We start from the raw sequence: 25,001 nt of genomic DNA on the forward strand, positions 1-25,001 counted from the left end.
TATGAGGCATTACGTGGGTATAACTCTAGCTGTCGAGGATGCTGGTGCAATTACATCAGTAAACTTTCCCAGGCAGATGAGCCCCTGCTCATGGGCTTTAAGCACAAAACCCCGTTGCAAGGAGACCTTCTGCCAAAGAGTGTTGTTGGAAATCTAGCAAGAGGAAGGAAAGAAAAAACAAAACAAAACAGTCCTCACTTCAATTAGAGGAAAAGATAATTCCTTTCAAGTCGAGAGGCTCAACTCCTGCTGGCCTTTGTTCTTAAGCTTACCCTTGCTGTAATTTCACAGAGTAACTTGAATAATGCCAGTTTGTTCTGTGATTACCCTCAGCTGGAGCACAAAATTAATATCTCACTAAGTAATTCAGTACATGATGGGTGAACATTTAGTCAAACATGCCCTAAAAAGCTAGGATTTTCAATGTTTGCTGGAACTCCTTCAGTGACAATTAATTGCCTGTGTTCGTATATGTTTATGAGCCTCAGTAAACAGGCAGCATATTTACATCTCCCCATTACCTTCAGAAATAAACTTCCTGAAGAGAAAAAAACCCCTCATGTTCCCTGATTACAATCTAATTTTAAGTAAACAAGGGGTGGGGAAAATGACTAGTAAGCAGGACTTTGGAGGGAGGAAGGTGGGAGGTGAAGAATTTTCTCCCTCTGGAACCATACCACATCTAATGCTGGTAGTATTAAGTTAATATGCTGCAAGAGAGAAATGGCCTTGACTAGTCCTGTTAGTGTTTGGAGGTTTGTTTGCCTTTTTTATCCTAAGAGTTTAGACTCAAAACCAGATGCAGTATTTGCTAACTTTGATTTGGAGTTGCTATGGAATATGCCTCCTTTGAGTGGCATGTCTTCTAACCTGTGCACAATCCTGGCATTTTCTGAAAGCCCTAAACTACTGCTGCGTGATCCTATCATATGCTACAGCCAATGTCTCTCTCCCATTTGTTCACAATGCACTCACTACCATTGCACTGCTTTCTGTCCACATGAATCCCTTCCAGAACTGAAAGTACCAATCTTTTGCCCCATTGGTCTTATTTGCTGTGGCTTTTACCATGCAATGAGGCTTTGTGGGGTGAGAGGAATCCCCCATTTTTTGTCACAACCATTGCCATTGACTGGTCATGTTACTTAATCCTCTTCCACAGTGCAGGATGAATTAACTCATGCGAAGTGTTCAGAGATGTGTACGAAATAGACTGCAGACAAAAGATTAAGTATTATTTACTTTGGTAGTATCCATTAACATCTGCAGAAAGAAGACATTAGTGCATAATTTCAGTCTGTCTGTATGACTGACTGCTAGTTTCACTGGCTTGTGCTTGTAAGGGATTATATCAGGTGGAAAACACAAACAATGTAGTGAATGTTCATTGTTGTTCACTTTTCATCTAAAATTTTTCACTCTGCTGCTGTCCAAAGATTTCCTTTATGACTGGGTGTTCAGGTAAAAGTAGACTAATGGAAACTCCTGAGCCATAATGTAAAGACAGAAGATGATAAAGTGAAAAATAATGAAGTATGATGATAGATGGCAACTCTTTGCTGTTGTCCAAAATCTTATCCATTAACTCTTTCAGATTTACTTTAGGCCATCTGTAGCTCTGCCTAATTCTAGACTTTGTGTTGTTGTGATGGTTAGTGCTGAAGGTTGGAGAGCAAACCTGCTGTTTTTTTCTTGCAGGCAGGGAAGCGGTGTGTGTGTGGGTAAAGCCACCTCCAGTGGCGTTTGGTCTCTTATGAAAGGAAAGCACCTGAAAACAGTGGCATCCCCCAACTCAGAGAGGTTCTGTCAATCCCAGACATTTAATGCTGTCATTGTTAAGCTAAGTGTTTTGATCTTCTGTGTCTTTTCACCTTCTCCGTGGCTATCGCATGCTTTACTGATGGTTGCACCAGGGTATGTCCCTTAGAAACTTGGTTAGCTCTCCTTAGGTAAATCAGCTTGATAAATGATCCATTAAATAGTAAAATCTTGTGTTCATCAATAAAATTTTAAGGTAGCTGGACTGAAGGAGCTGACAGATCTAAAAATAAAATCAGTGCTCTTCTTGTAATCCATTGTAAACAAGCTGTCAAGCATCACTATGGTCTCCTTTGTGAGCTTTAATGAGTAAATAAAGAGAATAAAAGTAGAGAGACAGGGTAAAAAATGTAAGCCAAATATAATTGTTCTTTTTTTTTTTTTAACCTATTATATTACTTTTGGTGGTGGTATCTCTATTTCTCTAGTCCTGACTTAGAAAATTTTGACATAATTTTGCCAGAAGTCAAATCTTCTAGGGTACAAGAGCAAGGAGCTATAAAGTGTTTGAATTGCTCCCTGACTCTGATACCTGACTTTAGAAGGTTGCAATTGAATAAGTAAGCTTATGGAAAAAAAAAAAAAAGTGTACATAGAATTGTATTTTATGAAATACAAGCCCCTGAATTTTCTGTTAGGTATCTGCTTTTTTCTTGTAACTCAGTTTTTGTGAATGAAGAAATCTGCATTCTATGACAGGTAAAAATACATTGAAACATATGTAATTTTTCTATACTTCAGGCTGCCAGGAGAATGAGTCTTTTTTTTTTTCCTTTTTTTTTTTCCCTTCTGTCATTTAACTCCAGGTTTCTTATCCACAGCTTTGGTTGTTCCAGGGTTAATATACTTTGAATGCACTGTCTTTGAATGCACTTGGCTGTCAAGTTTACAGATGATGTGTTCCCATTTATTTAATTTCGTTTCTAAACTTTCCATTGAAGGGATCCTTACTGCTCACCTGGCTCTTGAATCTGCCCTCAGGTCAGTGACAGCAGTGGCAGCAGTGCCTTTGCAGATGCACTGGGATCTGGCTCGCTCCCTGGGTTCCCGAGGCTGGGACTGGCTGGGGCTTGATAATGAGCTCTCCCATAGGAAGAAAAAAAAGTTGTGAAGTTGCTCACTGTTGCTCACTGGGATCGAACAGCTTGTCTTTTCTTTTGAGGAACATTTATACTTAACACTCGGTAGGCAAACTGCTATTTCAGTTTGCAAGTGGATTCAGTTATTCAAATGCACAGGCCAGAAAATGAAGGGGATTCTATTTAAACAGTGTGCTCCCAAGTCACAGATGATCTTTTTGATGTCTGTATTTTGCAAATGGAAATTTTCCATTTTCCAGCACTAGCATTTGTTCAGAGGCTGTATGCTATCTAAATCTGCTTTTGTGGCTGTTCATTTGCATTTTTGCTATGCTATATTGCCTCCTGTCTTCTCCCCTTGGCCCCCCACTCTTTTATATTGAATTCCTATTTCTGCTGCCTTCACTCTGTCTTGCATCTCTGAAGGCTCAATCATGCGAGATGCTGAGCACTCCAAGCAAACAGCAGAGGCTGCTCAGCACCTGGTCAGGATTACAGGTGAAAAGGGAAATCCAAAGCATCTGCATATTGAAGATTTTTGCTGAGAGAGAGCAGATGGAGCTGTTCCCCACTCACATAATAGTCACACTTCTGTAGCTTCCCACCTTTTCTCAGTTGCTAGAATGGATGGAACTACTAGCCAGGGCATCTGATGGAGAAGTGTGTGGAAATTTTGGGTTGAAATTTTATGCCATGATTTGAAATACTCACAGTAGTCAGATGATGTAGACAAAACAGTCCTTCCTGGATTTAAATTAATGGCCATGGAAAACCTTGCATGTTCATGTAGCTTTCTTGGTCAGAATGCACAGTTTTCTACTTCCTTTAGTATTTATCTTTTATTTCACCCTGTACACATAGGTTCTTTCTTCTCCCAAATCTGGTTACATCCACGTCTACAAGCAAACCACTTAGCAAGAAAAACTGCGTTAATATCCTGAGGGAAAATTGAGAAGGTGAAGAGAGAAGCACAACAACTTAATTCTGGCAGTTGAAAGAACAATCTGAAAGTTGTCTCGGCTCAAAGTATCACGTACAGTCAAGTAATCACTGTTCACTTCTGCAGATCCCAACCCTCAAACAGTCTATTTCACCCTCAGGGAAAGCCGGGCTGGAGGAGAAGTGTAAGCAAGAGTATCATGCACTACAATGAGAGGCAGCATATTTTAAGCTGAGCAGTGATACAAACCGTGGGGCTGGGAGGCGGGGATTGCAGCGTTCTCCTCCCATTACTATCTTTTTTTTCTAAATTCACGTCTCAAAAGAGAAGATGAATGAAAAAGAGGGACCCTCAGAAGAGGGACCACATGGTCCTGGCTAGCTTGGAGTGATAATACTAAAGATAAGGAATGAAATATTCAATATTTTACCCAACCAGGCTTTTCTTCTGAGTCTGTTGGAAACTGGGGCAATAGTAGTGCTCCACCGGGCTTGTCCAGGTGTGCAAGAACCTGCTGAATGCCTGCACAGTGCTCTGGGAACAGAGCACTCGTTTTGCAAAAGCTTATCTCCTGCCACAGGAGATACCTGTGTGAGCATGGCATGGTGTTCCCACTGTAAGGCAGAGGGCTGGTACCTAAGTACTGACAATTATGAATGCCTTGTGATGAATGCACAGTGCTTAGGCAGGCTGTGTATGGCTCCCCTCACTGCCCTTTTGGACTGGCTATGGGGCAGTTATGGGAATCCATAACAAAACCCTCTGCTAATGAGAACAGCAAACTGCCAGAGTAAAGCGTGATATTTCCATGTTCCTGTCATGTGCAAGCACGTGCCCACAAACCAAAACACAGCTGGCAAGTCTAATTTTAGCTCTACCAGCCTTGAGAAATGTCCCTTTAAAGACATTCTTTTTATAATTCCTTTTTTTTTTTTTTTAAGCAATTTGGTTGATAATGCAGCAGCTGACAATCCCGCTGCCATACTATGGATGATTTAAATAAAAACAAAAAGAAACTGCTGCCCCACATTTCTTCCCCAAAAATTTATAAATAGGCAAAACCACTGTGGAAAGGCCCAGGAATCTGATGACATGTTAAAGAAATAAGTTATTATAAAAAAAGAGAAACGCTAGGATTTGTGTACAAGAGGAAACATTTTGTTATTCACGCACTTTTTTTTCCTGATGATTTATAGCCCTGTTGTAAAACAGACTCTTCCTTCGAGTCTTTCGGAGGATAAATATTTGGGATCGCGGTGCTGACACAGGTCCTGCACGCCTGGGATCTGTGGCAGGTGTGGGGCTCTCGGCCGGACGCGGGGGCCACACCTGGCCCTCACCTGGGCCCGGGCTGCGGCAGCTGCGTGCGGGGGAGCCCGGCCGGGGGAAACGCAGCCGCGGGTAACTTTTGTGGTACCGTGGTATTTTCACACGTCGGGGGGGAAGGCACCCGCACGTCAGGCCGGCCGAATTTCCTCTTTACCCTCTTCCTCCATTTTGTTCCAACTTTAAATAAACCAAGTCTTATATAAGCGGTTTAACAAAGTATGTATTTAATATGTCTGGCCCGGGGTCGCCTCTCCGCGAAGTGCCGGATCACGGCGCGGAGTAGTTTTCTGAAGGGGGAGGACGGCGACCAGGCTCCGTGACCTTCCCCCTCCTGTTTGTTAAAATACATATATATATATTTTAAAAATTAAAATCATAAATATAAAACCGCGTTTTGGGGCTGCTCTCCCTCGTCCCCCGCCCCGCGGCGTTAGCATTTCCCTAGTCCCACGGCCGCTTTCCGGAGCTGCCCGGTCCGGCGGGGGCGCGGAGCGGGCGGGGGCGCGGAGGCGGCCGCGCGGCCTGCGCCGACCTCCCGGGGGAGCGGCGCGCCGAGGTCCCTCCCACCGGCGGCGCGGCGCGGAGGGGGTTTGAATGAAAGACAGGACGAGCCCTGAACACCATGTCACTCCGTGAAGGAGGCAGCGGCAACTAGGCTGGGGAAGGCTCTTCCCTCCCCCCCTTTTTTTTTATTTTCTTTTTTTTTTCTTTATTTTTCTTTTCTTTTTATTTTTTTTCTCTTTTTTTCCTTTCTTTTTTTAATTTTTTTTTTTAATTTGGTTGGAAGGGGGGTGGGTGGGGAAGCGAGAGGGGAGGGCTCGAGAGCGGGGCGAGCCGAGGAGAGGACGAGGAGAGCGCGCAAGCGAGCAAGAGAGCGAGCGGCTCTGCGGAGATTTGGAGTTGCACTGTCTTCCCGGCTCCTCTCGCAGGACGGTTCCCTCCCGAGCCGGGCAGCGGGCACCGCCGGAGGCACGCTGCTGCCAGCGGGGGAGGCGGGCTGCTCCGCCGCGGGCACCCGGGCACGGGGCTTCCACCCACCCACGCACCCACACCCGCACACACCCCTCCGCGCACACACACAGACACACGTATATGTTCGTGCGGGCGCGTTTTTGGCTGCGCTGGAAGTAGCGCGCGGTAGACGGCGAGGAAGTCTCGGCAGCCTCCTCTGTCGCCCGCGCTGTCAGGAATAGCGGCGTGAGAGGAAGAAAGGCCCTGGGGCACTACACCCTGCCAACGAGTTCCCCGCACCAGCCAGAAGGACTCCAGCTACATGGGCAAACGCCTGGACCAGCAGCCAATGTACCCTCAGTACACCTACTACTACCCCCACTATCTCCAAACCAAGGTAAGGGCTGGCGGGGCCGGGCGCCTGGCGGGGGATGGAGAGCGGAGCCGCGCGAATTGCGGACTCGCCTCTTCTCTTTGGCGATTTTTCTGTCTCTTGCTCGGGTTTGGTATCACACAGAGCTGAGCTGGTAGGCAGAAAGCAGGCGTCAGAGAGGCAGGAAGGTTACTGTCTGCACTCCCATTTATTTCTTTATTTCTTTTATTTTTTTTTTTTTTCCCCAAGGGCTGCTGGCGTCGGCTAATTCCTTTTATTGTTTGGGGAGAACAGTGCGGTTAACGCTATCGTAACAGCGGGCAGGTAGTGTGTTTGTTATAGCATGGGATAAAGATTGCTCTGGACAGCTTCGAACATAAAACACTTTTGGTGGATTTTCCAGTGATCTCTACAGTTTATTCACAGCTTAAAAGCATTTTGCTGTTAGAAAAGCTGTCTGTGGCAACTCAAACTTTTAATCAGCTGAGGAGGAGATGCTGTGGAGCTCAGAGGAAAGCTCGGAGCTAACCGTCTGTAAACCTGGTGGAGTTTGTTTCAGTGTATTGCACTGGTTTTAATATTTCATTAAATATTGAGGATGATATGGCTGTACTCTGTTGCATTTAGAAGGGCTACAAATCGAGGGTAACTACTTTTGGGGAGTGTATCCAAGCGCGGACGCTTCCATTTTCTTTCTTCTTTTCTTAATAATTTTTAAAATGCCAGCAGACTGGAAAGCAGGCCAGCCTCTCCTAGAGAGGCTGAGTGAAGTCTGTGCTACCTGGCCACGAGTTAGTTAATTAAAGCCTTATTTTTATAATGCCATTGTATAATAGTCTGCTCTCTGAAAAGATTTCCTGTGACCAAAGGACAGTAACAAAAGAAAGCCCTAAACCGAAAGTTTGCAAACCCTGTCAGGACGCTGTATTTGGAGAGAAGAAAAAGGAAAAAATACACACTTCTCAAGGTGAAATGTGACCTCACAGCCACAGATTAACAGTTTCAGTAAATAAACGAACATCCTTTAGGAGGGAAAAGCCAAGGCAGGGCACCCACACACGTGCATATGGCACTGCGTGCAAATATACACATTGTGCTCCTGTGGCAAATTTAACACATGGGACATTTGATGTGTGCAACTGTGTGTGGTGAAGTGCCACAAGGGAGGCTGACTTCTCCAGACTTTTGGTTTGAAGCATGTTGATCTGGCTGCGGTTGGGAAAGGATAAGTTATAGTCCTTGTTAATAAAAATTACTTTCCCGTTAACGTTTATAGCCCAACTACTGCATTATATAAATTAACTAATTGTAAAAACTGTGATTCAGGCTGGCTGAAGTTGTGATGACACCAGAAGCACTCAGTATGATTACAGCCTTGTAATTCATGGCAGGGTTATCTCTCACTTCTTTTCTCTGCTGTTTCTTTCGCTGCATCATGCAGATATTTTTTTGGTATAAAATTATTCCTTTTTAAAATTATGTATTTTGGCATGAAATTTATCATTTCTCCACCCCTTCCTTTCAAGGTCAATCCAAATAGCATTTTACCTTTGTGACCATTTAGTGTGTAATGTTGCTGTTGCAGCAGCAGCCCGTCACTAGCTTGACTGCAATATTGCCTATAGCTTTAACTGTTTGGGGGATTGGGGGATGCAGGCTGATGCTATTCCTCAAAACCTGGCAAGCCAAGGACATGAAACAATTGATGGTGTTTTTTTGAAAGAACAATAGCCTCGAGTATTGGAGGAGAAATATTGGACATTCCATCCCTTTTACTCACGTAGCTTACATTTTGCCAGTTGTCCTTTCTCTTTCTTTTTTTCTTCATTTTTTAAACTTTGTAAAATAAGCTTTTTTGAGAAAATTAGCCTTATGTTTGGGCTCAAAGTAGAAAATTGGCTTTTCTGTACTGTGATATCTTTTTTAACCCCTTGCTTTAAAAAAATAACTTAAATGCATTTTTATAGCCAGTATATAAAATTATCAACCCTGTGAAAAGTCATGTGCATCAGTCTTGGCACAGTTGCTCTATTACAGTAAGGACAGGTAAAATTTCAAATTGGTGATGCATTGTATGTGCATTTATTTTTTCTCCTTTTCCTTGGTCCACAGTTAAGGGCGTGCATAAACTAAATAATAAACACACATACACATGTGCACATATGTGTGTGTGTGTATATATATATATTTATATATATATACATAGATGCAAGTATTTCTCTTCTGTAGACTATAAGACTTTAAAGTAGTGCAGACAGGCAGCATCTGGATTTTGTTACCTTAAAGCTAGCCATCAGCTTCTGGGACGTTTTAAAGCAGTTAGATCCATTGTATGTCTAAAGCTAATAGTTGAGTAATCAAATAATCTTGTGGTGGAGAGCTGTATCTTTTATCATCCCTATTGCAGCAACACATATAAATAAACCTTTGTATGATTCTAGTCAGCCTGAGAACTTCAGCTTCTTATTTTCCAAAAACTGCTCTTTGTACCAAGCATGGTAGGATTCAGCTCTACAGAAAGAATGTGTTTTTATGTTCATAGTCATGCATGCTGGGGGGGGGGAGGGGGGGTGCACATTCATTTGTAATTAAGAAAGAAATTCTAGGCTTTCTTATGGCATGGTACAGCTTCTGAAATTCAGAGTGGCAGAGTGTTCAACAGGCAAACTTTGGGAATTTGCGTTCCCCAGTGTGTTTGGGTGAAGTGCTGCCTTTGCTTTGCTTGTTTGGTGAAGTTGCCTTGGCTCTCCTTTGAGAAGTACCGCATTACTGTACATCACGTCCCTCTCACGGGGGAGCACGGAGCTGCGCAGGATTCCAGCCTACAGACTGTGTGTGTGTGTGTCTTCTAACGTGGCTAGCACGTTGTTGTGCAGAAAGGGTGTAAATGAATAGCTATATGGGTAATGGGATTATAAATAGAAAAAATGGATTCCATATGTTTGTCTGATTGCTTTAACTTTTTAGAGTTTTGTGGCCTTTTGTGGAACACAAAGCATGCACTCGTTCCATTTATTTGTGCTCCTTCTTTATCAAATGCCACCACTGAAGCTAAAACTTTAATTTCACGTTTAGGAAATGCCATTGTTATCCAAAAAAAGAGAAGAAGGGGAGGGTGTCAGTCCTTATGAGACAATTGCAAGGAATTTAATATGTCTCTTAAGGACAAGCACTGAGTTTGAGGCAAGACGTAATCTTATTTCTGTTTTCATGTGATGCTGTCTGACAACTTCAGTTTGAGTGTAAAGTTTTGGAACTTTTTTAGGCAGATGCTGAGACTGTGGCGAGAGTCCAGTTGTCCTAGGAGTTCATTTCAGAGTAAGTGTTTCTCGTTCTGCTGTAAGTGAAGCATAGTCTTGTGTTCTTGTTGCAAAAAATATTGCAGGGAAGTGGTTCAGCTCATGTATATCTGATGAGAATCTGTGCTACTTTTTAATTTTATTTTGACGTGTTAAGAGAATTTCCTTAGTTGCATCCTTGCTGGTGGCGTAACTACTCAAACAACTGGTTTACAGGTGTATGTTGCAAATTGTCACGTAGAACGTTAATGATGCCAAATCTTGCATTATGGTCTGAATTCCTTTCTTTTGTTTCTTGCTTGCCAAAGCAAATTCTTTTCTTTGCCATTTAGCACAGAAGAAAACAAAAATAAGCACTATGAAATATCATGTAATGAGAAAAAGGGGAGAAATATATTAACTCTGAATATATTTGAAAGAGTCTCCTGGATTTAGTAGGTGATGTGTTTTATCTTTGTCCTCTGCAGCTTATGATTAGACCTCTTGCTGGGGTCAGCCTTCTTTGCAAACAGTCTACTGAAAAAACCTGAATCATTTGGGTAGAAAGGAGGAGGTGCCACAGTTACCTGTTGACAGGAATTGTTTGGTTTACCATCTCTCTACCTGTACTCGGGGTAAAAATATGCCAGTTAAGCAGCTATTTCCGTGCGGTTTGCTTTCATGCATTCTCCAGATATTTCCTACTTATTAGTCATGGTTTGGGTCTGGTAGTTTAACTCTCATGGCGTTGACTCTGTAACTCAGTCAGATGGCAGAAACACCCCAAAACAAGCGGCAGTGTTTGCAGTACCCACAGTACTTCTTCATCTCTGTATGCCTGATGCATGTGTGAACATGTGCAAAAGGAAGAAGTGTCATTTCCCAACACCTGCCTGAATGAAACCCCATCTCTGTGGCTGTGAAAGGGATGCAGACTGACCCGCAAGCAAGAGGGCTTAATGAGCCTGTTCTTGAAATTACAGATACCTGCCCCAGCTGAGTGAAAAACAATTAGGGAGTTCAAACAGGTGTACTCAGAAGAGCTTAAGTTTGATATAGTGATTTTATGGGCACACACTTGGGTGTGTGTTATCTCTCCTTTTTTACATTTTTTAGGGCATCTTTTGTCATGAGGGAATTGGGGACTTCCTTCAGTTGTGTGGCATGAGCATACCTTTCTCCTTGCTCTATCACTGTCCTTTACAAAATGTGCATTTGGCATAGGTGCAAAGCTCTTGCCTCTCTTCACCTCTTACCTACCAATCCCGTGCTCTTTAGCCACTCACATTTCTGTTTAGCGGGTTTATGGCATTCCCCACTTTTGGCCATCTGGCCATACAGAAGGCCTTGAAGAAAGTGTTCCAGATACGGAGATGCCTGACAGGGCTTCTCTGGCTGGTAGTGTTCAGATTGTGTTTGGTGCCTGGTGTGAAGCAGGGGTCAGGTGTAAGGAGTAATTCATCAACCACACACTGATTTCAGGCTGCATTTCCAACCATCTGCAGCTTGGATCACTGCCAGAGCTCAAAAGTCTAGCTGGAGCCCATGTGATCATGCCAAAGTAAAGGCAAACACTTGCAAATAGAGAAATGCATTTCTAGGAATGAAGTTTGTTCGCGCTTAGCCCTGTTTGATTCAGTATGTCACAGCGTGTTTTAAACTCCTCAAAGAGCTGCCCAAAAGGAAGCACAAATTCATTTAAATTCCGTTTAAAAGTATTTCGGCCTGGCTATGATTCTGATGGTAATATTAATATCTAGTTCTAGTATTTGCCAATTGGCTTAAGCAATAAGGAAGATAAAAAGTTGTGTTCCTCTGAAAAATGAAGGAATATATGGGCTCATTTGCCTTCCATTTATCCTTGCATGCCTGGATAAAAATACTTCTGTTGTTTTAAGGGACATGATGATATGTATTAAAATGGTGTTAAATTTCTTGATTGATCTTCCTTTCATATGTTGCCTTAATGCAAGTCTGTTTAAATTAAAAACTAATGAACCCACAAATACTCACAAATGAAAGCAGCAAATAAGAAAGAAAAAAAAAAAAACCCAACAAACAAATTAAAAAAAAAAAAACCAAAAACAAAAAAAACCAAAACAAAACAGACCATACCTGTGAAAAAAGAACATTCAAATTTTTACTACTTCAAACACTTACATATTATGCTATTCTATGGCCATTTATTTTGCAAGCAGATATTTTATTTCTGTAACAAAAGATGGAAGTTGCAAGCATTTGCCAGATGAGGCTACAAAGATCTTGCTGTGGCGAGTGTGTTAATAGTTATAATTTAGAATGCCCTTTCAACAAGGTGCCCTTTCAAAATAAAGTGCAGTGGTTCAGAAATGAACTGGTTTGGTTTTTAATGCATGAAGTCCTTTCAAAGAAAGCATGATGGTATGCTTGCACTTTAATTCAAGTATCTTGGTAAAAATCATCAGACTGTCAGTTCTTAAATTTCCATGAATTGAAAAGCAGATAAGAAAGGCTGCATTTCAAATAGGATGTCTGAGTTCATTTCAGGTCTTGCTGTGAGTAGCCTGTATAGTATTCCCTTTGCATATAATTGCAAGCAATGTTTTAGAATTAAATTTAATTTTTTTATTTATTTATTTAGGGGTGGGAAGTAAATTTTCCACTATCTACACTCCAGGCAGGGACTGAGTTTACTTGCAAACAACCCCATTCTGGACTGTCCAGGAAGAGAACCAGACTTTTTATAAAAACAAATAGTCTGGTTGTATTTTTTTTTTTCTTGAAGAAAAGAATTTTAGTGCTAGAAATTTTATGTAGAGGAAAATAGTTAATATGGCTCAAGAATTTGCTTCCAGTGCTGCATTAAAATTGTGTTTTGTAACAGTCTCATCAGCTACAGCTGTATGTGATTAAATAGTGTAATATCAAAAGCATGTGTGAATAAGAGCTTTTATGATATAGTTGTTCCATACCAAAGACTGCAGATGGGCAGAGAAGGGAGACAGAGAACAGTGATTTACTCAGATATTGTCAGAGCCTATACTCTGAGTGTTCCTGTAGTGGTGTTTTACAATTGCTTTCCCACTCATACGGGCAAGATTGAGTAACAAAGGAAAGGTTAGAAGTAAACAGTTTTGCAAAGAGAGCTATTCTAAACAAGCAGGTATCAGCCCAAGGATGGTGTCTACTGATGCAGAATGATGTACCAATATTTTAGGTAAAGGATTAACAATAATATTATTGAATATAAGTTGTAGTGAGAGGGATCTGTTCTGCTACCTTTGAAAAGTCAATGAAAAAGATTCAGTTGTCTTCAGCAAGACAGAATCAGGCCCACGAAGCACATACTGATCACCATGGCAAAACCAGGACAGCTGAATAATATGCAGCTTTAAAAAAGAACCCAAACAAACAGTCACAAAAGAAATAAAAACAGTAAATCAAAATTATTCTACATCGTGCAAAGGTCCGAGGACATAGCTCATCTGATACTTAACAGCATTTTGTATTTGCTGTGGCTGTAATTTCTATTTAACATTATTTCTCTTGATTTATAATTTTAGAGAATGAGCAGCACAAACCAGATGCTTTGTCTTTCTGTCTTGTTTCTCTCTCTGCCAGTTCAGATACGATTTATACAGAGGGAAAGTCTAATTGCCATAGGAGATGTCTCACATGGAGCCCAGTGCCTATAACGAAGATTAACAATTTCAGTAAGAGGCTAAGTACGCTTAATGCACAAAAAAGTATCAGAGAGCTGTTTTTGCTTTTAGTTATGTAATTCTTAAGATAAAAATACTATGTAGCCTCTTTGAAATTTGAAGCAAGTCGGTTTTCTGTCGGTCTTTTCTGAAGATACAGTGTTTCTAAATGGAGAACTTCAGCAGAGGTTGCTTGTCCTATCTGTAGCTGCGGACTGAAGTTCCTGCTGAATTCCTCAATCGTACTGTTTTTTATATTTTGTTGGTTTATAGCAAAGTCTAATCTCCTAGAAGTTTTTTACTAGCTGAAAGACTTCAGGTCTGACATTGTCAAATAAGAGAAAGAGATTATTTTTCCTGCTTTTTGGATGGAAAGACATTTTTTTCCCCCACTTCCTTCCTTCTTTCTTTCTTATTTATCTTGTTTGTTTTTGGGCTTGCTTGCAACCATGGTGGAATTAAATTGTTTATTTGTTGTAAAGTTAACTTCAGTATCAAATGTGGTAGTTTATTAAAAAATAAATATTTACATTTTTAAGTGCTTCATTTGTGGTATATTTATGCAGATGAAATTGTTTGGACAGATTTTCTATGAGGGTTCCTCTGTTAATTGTATTGACTTCATTCAGATGCAAATGAATGAAATAAACCACCTGATGTATATAGATCATAGTAGAAGCCAGAAGACGCATAAGATTGCATGTTTACAATGTAAAGCACTCTGATATTTTGTTCCTTGTTGGTGTCTTCCTGACACATGTTTTATGGTTAGTACCATGTGGTTGATGATGATTTATGTGCTGTCATGTTGTGGAAGTGATGTCACTCCTGTGTGATTCAAATTCATTCAAGAAGATAAGTTGTTGAACAGACTTGTATTCCCCCCTCCCCAAGTATAAATCAACCATCAGGGTTTTTTTATTCTGTGAGTTTGCATTCACAGACTTAATCCTGAAGCTGTGCTTAAATAGTCTGCTGCAGAACGTGGCATAGCAGAGAGGGAAAGTCTTACTGGTGGACCAACAAGGTGTTGTTGTGTTTAACTGATTGCTCATTTGGCTTCAGTTCCACTCCCTTCCCCACCCACTTTCACAGCCCTTCCTCTGCCCAGCTATATTTAGAGACCAGCCAGGCTGAGCCATTCAGAGTGCGGTATCGATGCTGCACAGGAGCCTGACCTTTCCTCCTGCCGATGGGAGTCAGCAGGACTGGCTCAACCATCAAGTCTCGTTTGTGTGTCTTGCCTGCCAGAGACTCTGGTTATTTGGAATGACATCTGATGCGGTCTGGTTGCCTCCCCTGTTGAGAAGCTGGCCACGTTTGTGCCAGGGTTTTGGGAGGGTGAAGATGCAGTGGATAGGGCAGAGGGCTGTTTTGGCTGTGCAGTCCCAGAACTCTCAAAACCTTGTGGTGGTGCATTGGTGACTCGTGAGATGAAGGGACATTAGGGAACTTCAGACGGAGGCGTTTCACCAGAGGATGAAATAAGGGAGCCTGGTGTACTGCTACATCACAAAAGGTTTTTAAAGCTAGGTATCCATAGTTACAACAGGAGAGTTAAAATCTGGATTTCAGGGACTCACCTGGTGTAATGTCCTCCTTCCCTTTAAAGAAGAAAGTGGCAGTTCTTAAAGCTGGAATGATGTGCCTGTGTGAATTCCCTGGTGCTCAGAGAGCTGCCTGTTTAAAGTTTGCTCTATTTTCCCCTCTTGCTCTAATTTTTCTGGCTGTGGAAAAAAAATGGCATTGCAATTCTTAGCCATATAAGGGACTTGTTAGTTTCTTTATGTGGTTGGGAATTGTTTCTCCTTTTGGTCTTCAAAGGCTGTTGCTGCTGAGTATGCTTTACAGGGAAGGAACTACTTGCTTAGACAAAGGCTGCAATCCTTATTTCTTCTCTTTCTCACTTCTCTCTGACCTTTTATTGGGGGACATGAATATAAATAAATTCTGCTTTTGGAGTCATGCAAGTTGATGGATACACTTACAAAGAGAGAAGCATAATGGGAAATGCAGTCTTCATTTCTGTTCTCTCATTTTGTAGTGATGAGTTTGGTTTGGTGCCAGTTAGTAAGTACATGACCTTTTCCCTACATCTTTTGATTCATGACAGGGAGTGTCAGAGCTGTGTTAGTGATCTCTTGTTACAGCTTTTAACAAACTATGAAATATTAAAAATGAATTAGGTCACTTGGAGCTCGGCTAATATGTCAGTGGTGCAGGGTGGCGATTTCATATTAACGAAGCGTAACACATAGCTTAAAATACAAAATTCAAATTTTTGTGCACGCACACAGCAGGGACACATCGCTTTTAAATCAGGCCATTTTTATCTTGAAAATGTAATCCTGTAAAGACAAACCAAACAAGATATTTTGCAAAGATGGTGTTATCGGCCACATTCATTTAGTGTTCATTCCAGAAAATCGTATCAGCCTCAGCCTAATTGGAGCTAAGTTTTTCAGTGTATTTACTTTAAGATCAGAACTGCCGACAAGACTTCTTTTAGTATCAGAAGCTGAGATGTGTCTACACAGCTGTCGATGTTCTGCTTAGCTGCTATACACAACCCGATAATCTGCCACATGTAACTGAATGGTACAATATACACTCGTTTGGTGTGCAAATGACACTTCTGGAATTGTTTAGTGGAAGGGAGACTGGCAATAAAAATGTGCTGTGAACAGTACAATGAATAAGGTAAAAAATAGGACTGATAGCTCTTAGAAAAGCCTCTGCCTGGTTTTGCATTCATGAAAACTACCTTTAATACCACTCTATACCTGCAAGACGTCAGAAAAAATTCAGAGGCACTGCAGTCCTTCAGATGTTTGACAAAGCGTGCAGCAGGACTTGGAAAGTTGAAAGCTTTACCTAGGCTGTATTAAGATGACATTTCCTGTGTCAATGTAGAGCTGCACTAAGTGTACTGTTAAACAATCCTTCATGAAAACAAGCATAAAGCAGACATATTGCTGTGGCCTTTAGCAAAGCAGCTGGGAACTTTCTGCCTGGGGGAGCATCACACTGATTTCATTTCATGTTTGTGCTCTTTGTGTCTCTTTGGAGCTTTTGCATCCTAAAGAAACACATGGGTTGGTCCAAATATTTCCATGTCCTTTTTAATGTTGCTTTTACTGTGAGTGTCAGCTGGTGGTGCAAGATGGGATAATAATAAAACTGGATGATGTGTGGTGACTCCACGATGACAGTAATAGTACATGCTGATCAATGATGTGTCTGCCATGGCTTCACAGATACAGGTGTGCAGTGCACTGAGTTGTCTTGAATTTTGAGATTATGGATATAATTCCTGTCTCTAGGAACAGCTGTGAGAAAGATGTAGACTTCTGGCCCACCAGGACATACTTGTTATCTGTGTGATTTAGAAGCCTTGCCGGCCATTCAGTTTCTGCTTTATATCTCTGCCATTTTATGAAATCACTGTAATTGTATACAGTTGTCCCTGTGCAACATGCAATTTCCTCTAGTTTGAAAAGCTTTCAGCTTAAGATTGTCTAAACTTAATAGCATAAACATTAATTTACTGTGTTAGATGGGTTATTGGGTGTTTTTAGCATGCATATGTCTGGCAGTAATTGTGCTGGACAGAAAAAATAAGTTTTGTTTCCTTCACTGTCTGCCCTGCTTTGACTTAAATGGATCCCTCGTGATGGTAATACTTAGCATGTAGCAGTCATTTCAATTTTCAGTGGGCTGTATAAACATTAACTAATCTTCAGAGCCCATTCTGAGAGGTGCCTTTAAGCACCTTATTTGCTCATGCAATGGCTGCATGCAAATAATCACCTCAGAAGCCTGTACTGGATTATCAAGAGTTGGGGAATAGACTTGTGTAGCATCCACACCTTCCCTCTTTTGGCAGAATCTGGAGATGGGGAATGCTGTTGCTGCTTTATGATAAAATGTTGTGCCTGAGTGGTCTAAGAGTGGAGAAAAAGCTGGAAAAAATAAGGGGAAAGCCTTTTTAGAAGGGGATGTGTTATCCAGAAGTATAGCTATCCAGAAATGCTGAGTGCCCACAGCTTTAGCTGATGGAATTCTCAAAGACATTTGACACTAAACCCAGTGTCACTCACAGAATTACAGGGCACTTTGCAAGACCACTTGCCTGAGGCAAGAGGCTGAACCTGCCTGCTCGTTCAACATTACACCTTCCTCTTGAGCCTTCCTTCTGCCGGGGAAGAGGACAAATGGAGCAGGGTGAGAGGATGTACTTTCTGGAGGAGAGGAATTCCCGGTTGTGTTCCCAGTGTTGGAGAAGGAGGTTGACTGCAGTCTTGCTAATGTGACTAAAAAAGATCTTTGTGGTGTTTGGCCAGTGCTGTGAGGGGCAGATCAGCGCCCAGCCTGCAGTGTTGTAGAAATTTGAACAGTGCTTGGCCCAAATGTTTCCAGGAGACAAAAACTTAGCAGACTCCTGGACAAGGATGCAAAGAACTTCCTCATTCTTGCAAGGAGAAGAGAAAGCCACTTTCAAACAGTGCGTGTGCACAGCCCCCTGTTCCACTGGCCTTTGCCAGCTTTGTCAGGCACTGATGGGAAGGTTATAGAAAAACAACTGTCACAATTCCACCAACATTGTATAAGGAAACTGGTCTGTATTCGAGTCCTTCAGGTGAATATTTCAAATCTACAGCACCCTGTTAGTCACCAAGGCAATAGCAAAGAAGTTATTTGTGGGTGGGTGTTAGCTAAGTAGTAGTTGATAGGTACAGAACTGTCACAGCCAACTGGCTTTGGTTTTCTCGTGCCTGACGTCGTGTGCCTTGCCAGGATTTATTTTAGATTTTGTGTTGTCATTACTCTTTTTATTCCTCTCACCTTGGCTTGCAACAGTATTGTATGTACTATCCTCTCTGTTTTGTTGGAAATAGTTGCATTTTTAAAAATCACAGCTTGTATGCCTCAAAGGTACTTCACGGATGGGAGAGGAATGATGATATTCTTGATGCTGCTTTTATCCCAAGGGTTTTGTTTTAAATATGTGAAAACACTACAAACAAGCGTTGATTATTGGTGTTTTAAAACTGAACGAGGAACTGTGCCAATGGCCACACAGATGTAGATTGTGATTTTACAATGTGTGTTGAGGAATGAAGTAGAACTGCCATGCTCCAGCAACAGCCGATGAAGTAGGCGTTTATGCTTCATCTCTCCTGGTCTTTTAGCACAGGAGTAAATTATTAGTTGTTTATTATTTCTTAACCTTCAGTGGGTGACTTCCTTTCTGCACTAGTCAGCTATTTTGAGGTAGAGATAGGTGGATTTTATTTCCCTCCTCCTCTTTCCCACAGTCTCATTTGCTCTCAGGATAGATAGTCAGGTAAGTTCATGCCTTCTTTTTTACCAGCCTGAGGGTCAAAGGGGTGATCTGAAGCTTAGGTGACAAGGACAGACCTTGAAAAAGCTGAGGCATGAGGGTGTCATTACATGACATGAATGTAAGGAAAGCCAGAAGCCTTATTTCTATTCTACAATTTGTCCATTGTTTGTGATTTAGCAAATCTACTTCTTTAACCATGTCTTTGTTTTGATTTCCCCCCTCCCCTTGGTTTTCTTCTTAGCCTTATAACAACTCTTCTGGTTCTCATTTTTCTTTCACCTAATTCTAATGTGTATGCCATGGTGTTTATTCTACCATTTGACCCTCAAAACTTTTTTGTTATATATAGATATTGCTGTTGTATTTCCTAAGCCAGTCATATTCTTCCTTTTTTTTTTTTTTAATGATATTTTAGTGTTTGCAGACTGCCTCTGACTGTGCAGTTAGGTTGTGCTGAGCTGCATACAAAGCCAGGGTATGAGACAGTCCCTGCCTGCAAGAGTTTATGAGCAATGTAAATAAGGCAGCTTCACAAAGGTGGGTAGGAGCAGCAAAGGAGAGGAGTGAAGTGCCTGCTAGGAGATTGCACTGCAAAGCAGTGCCAGGACCTGGATGGTAGATGGCAAGTAGTGTTTACAGTTTACCCATATACTGTACACTACTCCTTCACCTTGGGAATGAGTCACTCTGCCTTCCCAGTTTATGCATTGATGATTTTTTATTTTTTTTTTTTAGTACTGTTCTCTAATATTTAGGGTTTTAGTTGCACAGAATCATTCCTCCTTTTCTACCTTTGTGCACTACCTTTGTGCTTAGCTGGGCTTTAATTTCTCCATCTTTGCTGTTCAGTGGCCAGTCTCCCATGCATCGTCTGGCAGATTTTGGGTGTTGCAAAGTGAAGGAAGCCAAGGAGTTGATTTCTGGAGTTGCCTGTGTCGGTAAACTGGCACTGAACAAATACAGTCTGAGCAGGTGTTGCTGGCTGAGTTCGTGAAGAACGTAATGGAACTGGACAAAAGAGCAAAGCAGTTGAGGTCAGTGTGAGACAAGAAGTCTATTTGCAGCAGATGAGAGCTCTGGAAATATCCTGGTGTGCAATGGCTGGGGGCTCATGCTCAGTGAGGATTAGAGCTGGTATTTTGTCATGCTTGCTTCCTGTTTCACCAGGGCTGTAATGCTGCTGGAGAGCCATGCTGCCCACAACTCTTCGGTGCTTGTGAAAAGTAAATGCTATGGGGCAAAGGGGTGCATGTGTCTTACCCTTCAACATGTTGGCTGCTGGTAAATGCTGACATTTCAAAGAGACAGTGCTCTGAACAGTAGCTTGGGGCCTCAGAGCCAGAAGTGCTGGTCACCTGCAGCTCCTTTTAATTTCAACTAGAACCGTATGTACTTTGCACTTTTGAAGACCGAGAGCTCCTTAGGGCTTAAATGTTACTTTTTTTTTTTTTTTTTAATAGTGCTTGCAAGCTGACAGGGAAACCTCTCGCTTCTACTGTAGTCTTTTCGGGTAGTTTTGTTTGTTTGTATTCTTTTTTTACAGCCATGAATAGAACATATTTCCAAAAGCAGGTATCTCTCTTGACAGGTAACTCTTCATTTTGTTAGTGGTGTGATGTGAATGATTTAAATAACATTATTGTTTATATATTAAATAATATTTAAATATTATTAAATAATGTTATTGTTTAGCTTCTGCAACTTAGATTGGATAATGAGGAGGGATGTGATTTCTTCCCTTATTTCATTTTAATTTTTAAAAATTTTGTAGCATTTGGGATGCATGAACTGCCATGAAATTATTATTTGCTTAAATAGAAAAAAAATGCAACAGAAGCTTTATTAGCAGTTATGTGAACTTTGTTTTTTTTAAACATGCATTTTGAGGAATTCTTACTGCTTTGGTCTGTTACCAGCTCTTTCAGTTATACTAAGTGGCAAGAATTTATTTTTCCTAAGGTATTTTAGTTCAAAAGGATCTAAATTGTCAAAATGTGTGTTTGTTTATGTACTAGTTCTAATCTCCCTCTAGATTGCAGGGAAAAGCTTGAATGTGTCTAATCCAGATATACCTAAAAGGCTCAAAAGTCACACAATGAAAAGCAAAAGGAAGTATTCTAAAAAGCTTGGGATGTAACATCCAGTCTCACCAGGGCTCCCTGTGTTTAGGTGTTTAGGAGTTTATAGACTCAAGTAGTTTTAAGTAGTAGTTTTTACACTCAGCTGATGATTGACTTTTTTTAAATTAGACATGCATTTTGAAATTCTGGCTTTTGTTTCATGTTGATGCAAGTTCTGCTGTATCTGTTGCTTACTCAGCATTTACAGTGGGAATATCCAAAGCAGACAACTAGAGGGGAAAAAAAACCCCTTGCCTGATTTAATTGTATGCATTTTCTTCCCACTGAGGTTGGTAGAAGTGATTTATTGGGACAGATGGAGTGCTGGTGTTGGGAGCCTGGTAACCTGTGAGGTGTTTTCCCTTTGGGCCCCATCCTGTGGTCCAGGTGTGCTCCCATCTGAACTGCCTTGTCAGCAACTGCTGAAACTGCAGCACTGCATACAGGATAAGGAATTGTTCAGTGGGAAGAGGACTGTCAGAATTTGGCCTTTAGGATAGAAATTTCATTTTGTGAGTGTATTACAAACAAGAGAGAGTTAAAAGATGAAAAACCGCTTCTACATAGAAAAATAATACTGTTTCAATTTAAGCCTTGGTTTAGTAAGCTTTCTTGGAAACAAACTTATTCCTGAGGGCATTTTATCTATTTTTCTCTCTCTCTTTGGGTTTTATACTGCTGCCCATCACAGCAGTATCCGAATCCTTTCTATGTAGAGATTGATAGCAACTTTGAAGTCCCCAGTGAACTGTGCAATCTTTGACACATCTTTCTTTAGGGGGTGAGAAAATACACCAGGTGGGATTTTTTTAAAAAAAATATTTGTATGATGTAATTTTACATTCTAGTAATATTTTTTTAGATTGTTGCTTTGGAAGATGTTAAGTGGGTTTTTTTTTTTTCTTCTCCTTTTCATGATTTAACTGAGGTTATGGGTACAATAAGTGTCAATGTTACATTCGGAATACATTACCGACTTAAAAATGTGTTTTCCTAAATGTCACATAAAGCAGATAAGGGGTAAGTTATCCAATATACAGTGTTACAGAGGTTTTCTTTGTTGTTCAATGTTATTTAAATTGTTGGAAAAACATTCAAATAATATTTGCACTTTTACAGGTGATGCATACCAGATCTATATCAGCTAATGTAAATTGTTACATGCAATCTTCTACCTTTTAAAATTATTCTAGTAAGAATAAATATTTAAATTAGTACATAGGACCAAGTTCTTAAAGCTAGAAAGATTACAGTGAGAGGATTTACTGACTGGTTTAGATATTCAGTTCTGAACTATTTCAATATTAGTTTTATGTGGCTAATATATCTAGCTAGCTATGTAGTTTGTTTAAACAAGGCACTTGGCTCTTCCCAAACAATTTCAAAGAAAAATAAAAATAACATTGTTTTCTCTCTTTCTTTCTAGTCTGTCAGAGAAACACCTTGATTAGTTTATATTTAGTTTATATGCGTGGGTGTCTTCCTTGGATGTGAACAGTAAGAATTTTTTGAAGAAACTCATATTGTAATAATGAGTCCTGTGGTTAATTCAGAAGATGAGTGATCCTGTCATCATTGCTTAGTTGTTGTTTTTCTAGAGCAATACAGACCTGTCCTACTGCCAACATTTATGAGTGCTTCTAGAGGTGGTCTAGTGAAGATGGAAATCTGTGGTAACTTCTGACTGAAAAATTACTGTCATTTCATAGCTAGAGAAAATTGAAGGTAAACTACTCATCATTAAGGCATGGATTTGAACTAGGCTGGCATTGAGTAGGCAGCTTTGGGAGAAAGAATAATTCTGGTAGAGTTTAGGAGAAATGGGGAGAGCAGGGAGGATAATCTTGCAGTGTGAAATTTCGTTTCCTCAATATGCTGATAGTATTTTGTTAGAAGCTGTGCAGTATTAGAAGAGACCTCATCAAGACCATCCTCCCTTCCTCAGAAGTGAAATCAAATGGATTTACAGTACCTCTACCAGACACTATCAGTGGCTTGTATTATAAGGAAGCGCAAGGAATTCCTTCCTCATGGTAAGAGATGTGACTGAGGAAGCTGCTGAATCCCTCACTCTTAGTTAGAGAGGGTTTTGCTCCCTCCTTGTGTAGGTGTGTTAGTAATTGTATGGTGAAATGGAAAAAATAAAGGCAATTTTGTCTGGTTCTTTAATTTTTTCCTTCAAGGAGAGCCTGCTGTCCCTCCCCTGTAAGACACTTAATTTTAAATATATGAAGGTGAAGGAGCATGGTCAACCTGGGTGTGACAGCTCCATCTGAAATGTCTTTTTTTTCTTGTATTACCTTCTTTTTTCTACAGTTGCTATTTTAACTTAACATGCTCTTCAAAGTTGTCAAACATAAGTCAGTTTTTACCCATGGGTTCAAGAAGTCAGCCTGTATATTCTTGTTTCAAAAGCTGTGTAACCTTATCATATTTTTCACTGCCGAGTGCCCATTAGGTTTGTTGGGAACTACTGGGTACATAGTATTTTTGGAAATCAGGCCATTGAGGTATACATTGGTTATAAATATCTGTAAGCTAATTAGGCTTGTGAATAAAGATTCACAAATGAGCCACGTCTTCCTTCCCTTTCCGTAGTAAAAAGCCCGGGTCAGCTTGGATGAGTTCCTCGCTGGCATGGATGGCGTACCCATGTCTCGGTACGTTCTTTGAGCAAGTTTCCTTTTTGAGGCCTGTGAGTCAGCAGGGTTTTGAAGTGGATGAGTCATAGACAAACTAGCTGAATGATGGTTACCAAGTGGGTGGGGGAAGCAAGGATTTTATTCTGGGAAGGTGTAAATGCAGACAGAGGCCAAGTCTGGAGGTGAAGGAGGCCACAGGATGAAAGGCATTAGCTGATAGGAAGCACTGAACCGCTGTTTGATGCTGGCTGCTCTTTGCGGTTCGCTGCAGCCATGTGCTTCCTCCTGGCTCTGTTTGATGCTCCTGTGCAAAGTCTGTCCCCCTCTTGGGGAGCAGATGTTCCAAATGAACAGCAGAGAATCCTGACAGATAATAAAGCAACACTAACTTTGCCGAGAGCCAGCTAGTTTCTATCGAAGAGTTAGATTTCTGACCAGAAGAGAAACTGAGCTACTCTGGGCTTCATCCCTTTCAGTCATACAGAGGACAGACCTTTAACATCTCTCCAACTGGGACAGGTAGCATCAACCATGCCTGTGCAGAGCAGACTAGTGAGCCAGCCTCTGAAATCAGAAACAACAGTGGCATTATTGAACTGTCTGACAAATCTTCTTGAAGGGCATGGAATCAAAAATGCAAACAGTGTGAAAACATCCTGTTCTGGCCAATCCCATTTTCAGGTTGGTAGAAAACCAGAATGCCGTTCCAGAGCACCCCTTTACACGTTTCTCATGTGTTCCTGCAACTCCTTATGTTGTAACGTAATTTGTAATGAGGTCTCCCTTAAAGTGTGAGGATTTTTTGTTACACACTATTTTGTAGTTCAACAGGAAACCAGAAAATATGACCATATACCATTGCCTTTAGAGCTACTGCTGACCACATAGCTCTGTATATTAGCAGATGGTGATAAAATCAGAATTGTTTTGTGGGACAGAGTGTTCACTTAGAGTGGGATAGCAGAATAACTGTCAGTCAGAGAGCTATGGAAGGAACTGAAGAGCAGTGGTTGAACAATCAAGCCTCTTGCAACTCTTGCTCTCTTTCTCATCTTCCCAGTAAGTTCAGATAGAGTAGAGAGAGTAAATACTTCAATTGATAATATCCTGGAGTGCTCAGATACTGAAGGAAGAGACTGTGGTCACCATATTCCAGCTGTCCTGTTTCCTCTCCCAAATGAAAAAGCTTTTATCAGGATAATATATATAAATACTTTTCATTGCAAGCTCAACTCATTGTAAAACTATTTTGAGTACAAAGTTTATGTTCTCTTGAGTCCGGATGTAGAAAATGTGAGACAGTGAATTGAAGGGTGAGAGACAATTGAATATATACTCCTATAAGTAATATACAGAGAAATTTAATAGAACAAAGAAAGAGCCAATGGCTGAAAGTTGAAGACAGTAAAATTCAGCAGATGACACACTGCATGTTTTGAAAGGC

The 25,001-nt window shown here is 40.9% G+C and overlaps 1 protein-coding gene across 4 annotated transcripts in view; it reads left to right on the plus strand.

Annotated features, from left to right (window-relative positions):
• Positions 1-5,818: 5,818 nt before the first annotated feature.
• The window catches only part of RBMS3 (RNA binding motif single stranded interacting protein 3), a 443,527-nt gene continuing 424,344 nt past the window's right edge, over positions 5,819-25,001 (plus strand). For all 4 annotated transcript variants that reach the window (XM_041407734.1, XM_041407735.1, XM_041407736.1 and 1 more), the window contains exon 1: positions 5,819-6,514. In XM_041407734.1, coding sequence (XP_041263668.1) covers positions 6,440-6,514 — 75 coding nt within the window. In that variant the 5' untranslated portion in view covers positions 5,819-6,439. The remainder of the gene's footprint in view (positions 6,515-25,001) is intronic.

Source organism: Onychostruthus taczanowskii, unplaced genomic scaffold (genome assembly GCF_017590055.1).
Source record: "Onychostruthus taczanowskii isolate IOZ18803 unplaced genomic scaffold, ASM1759005v1 scaffold28, whole genome shotgun sequence".
Classification (NCBI taxonomy): domain Eukaryota; kingdom Metazoa; phylum Chordata; class Aves; order Passeriformes; family Passeridae; genus Onychostruthus; species Onychostruthus taczanowskii.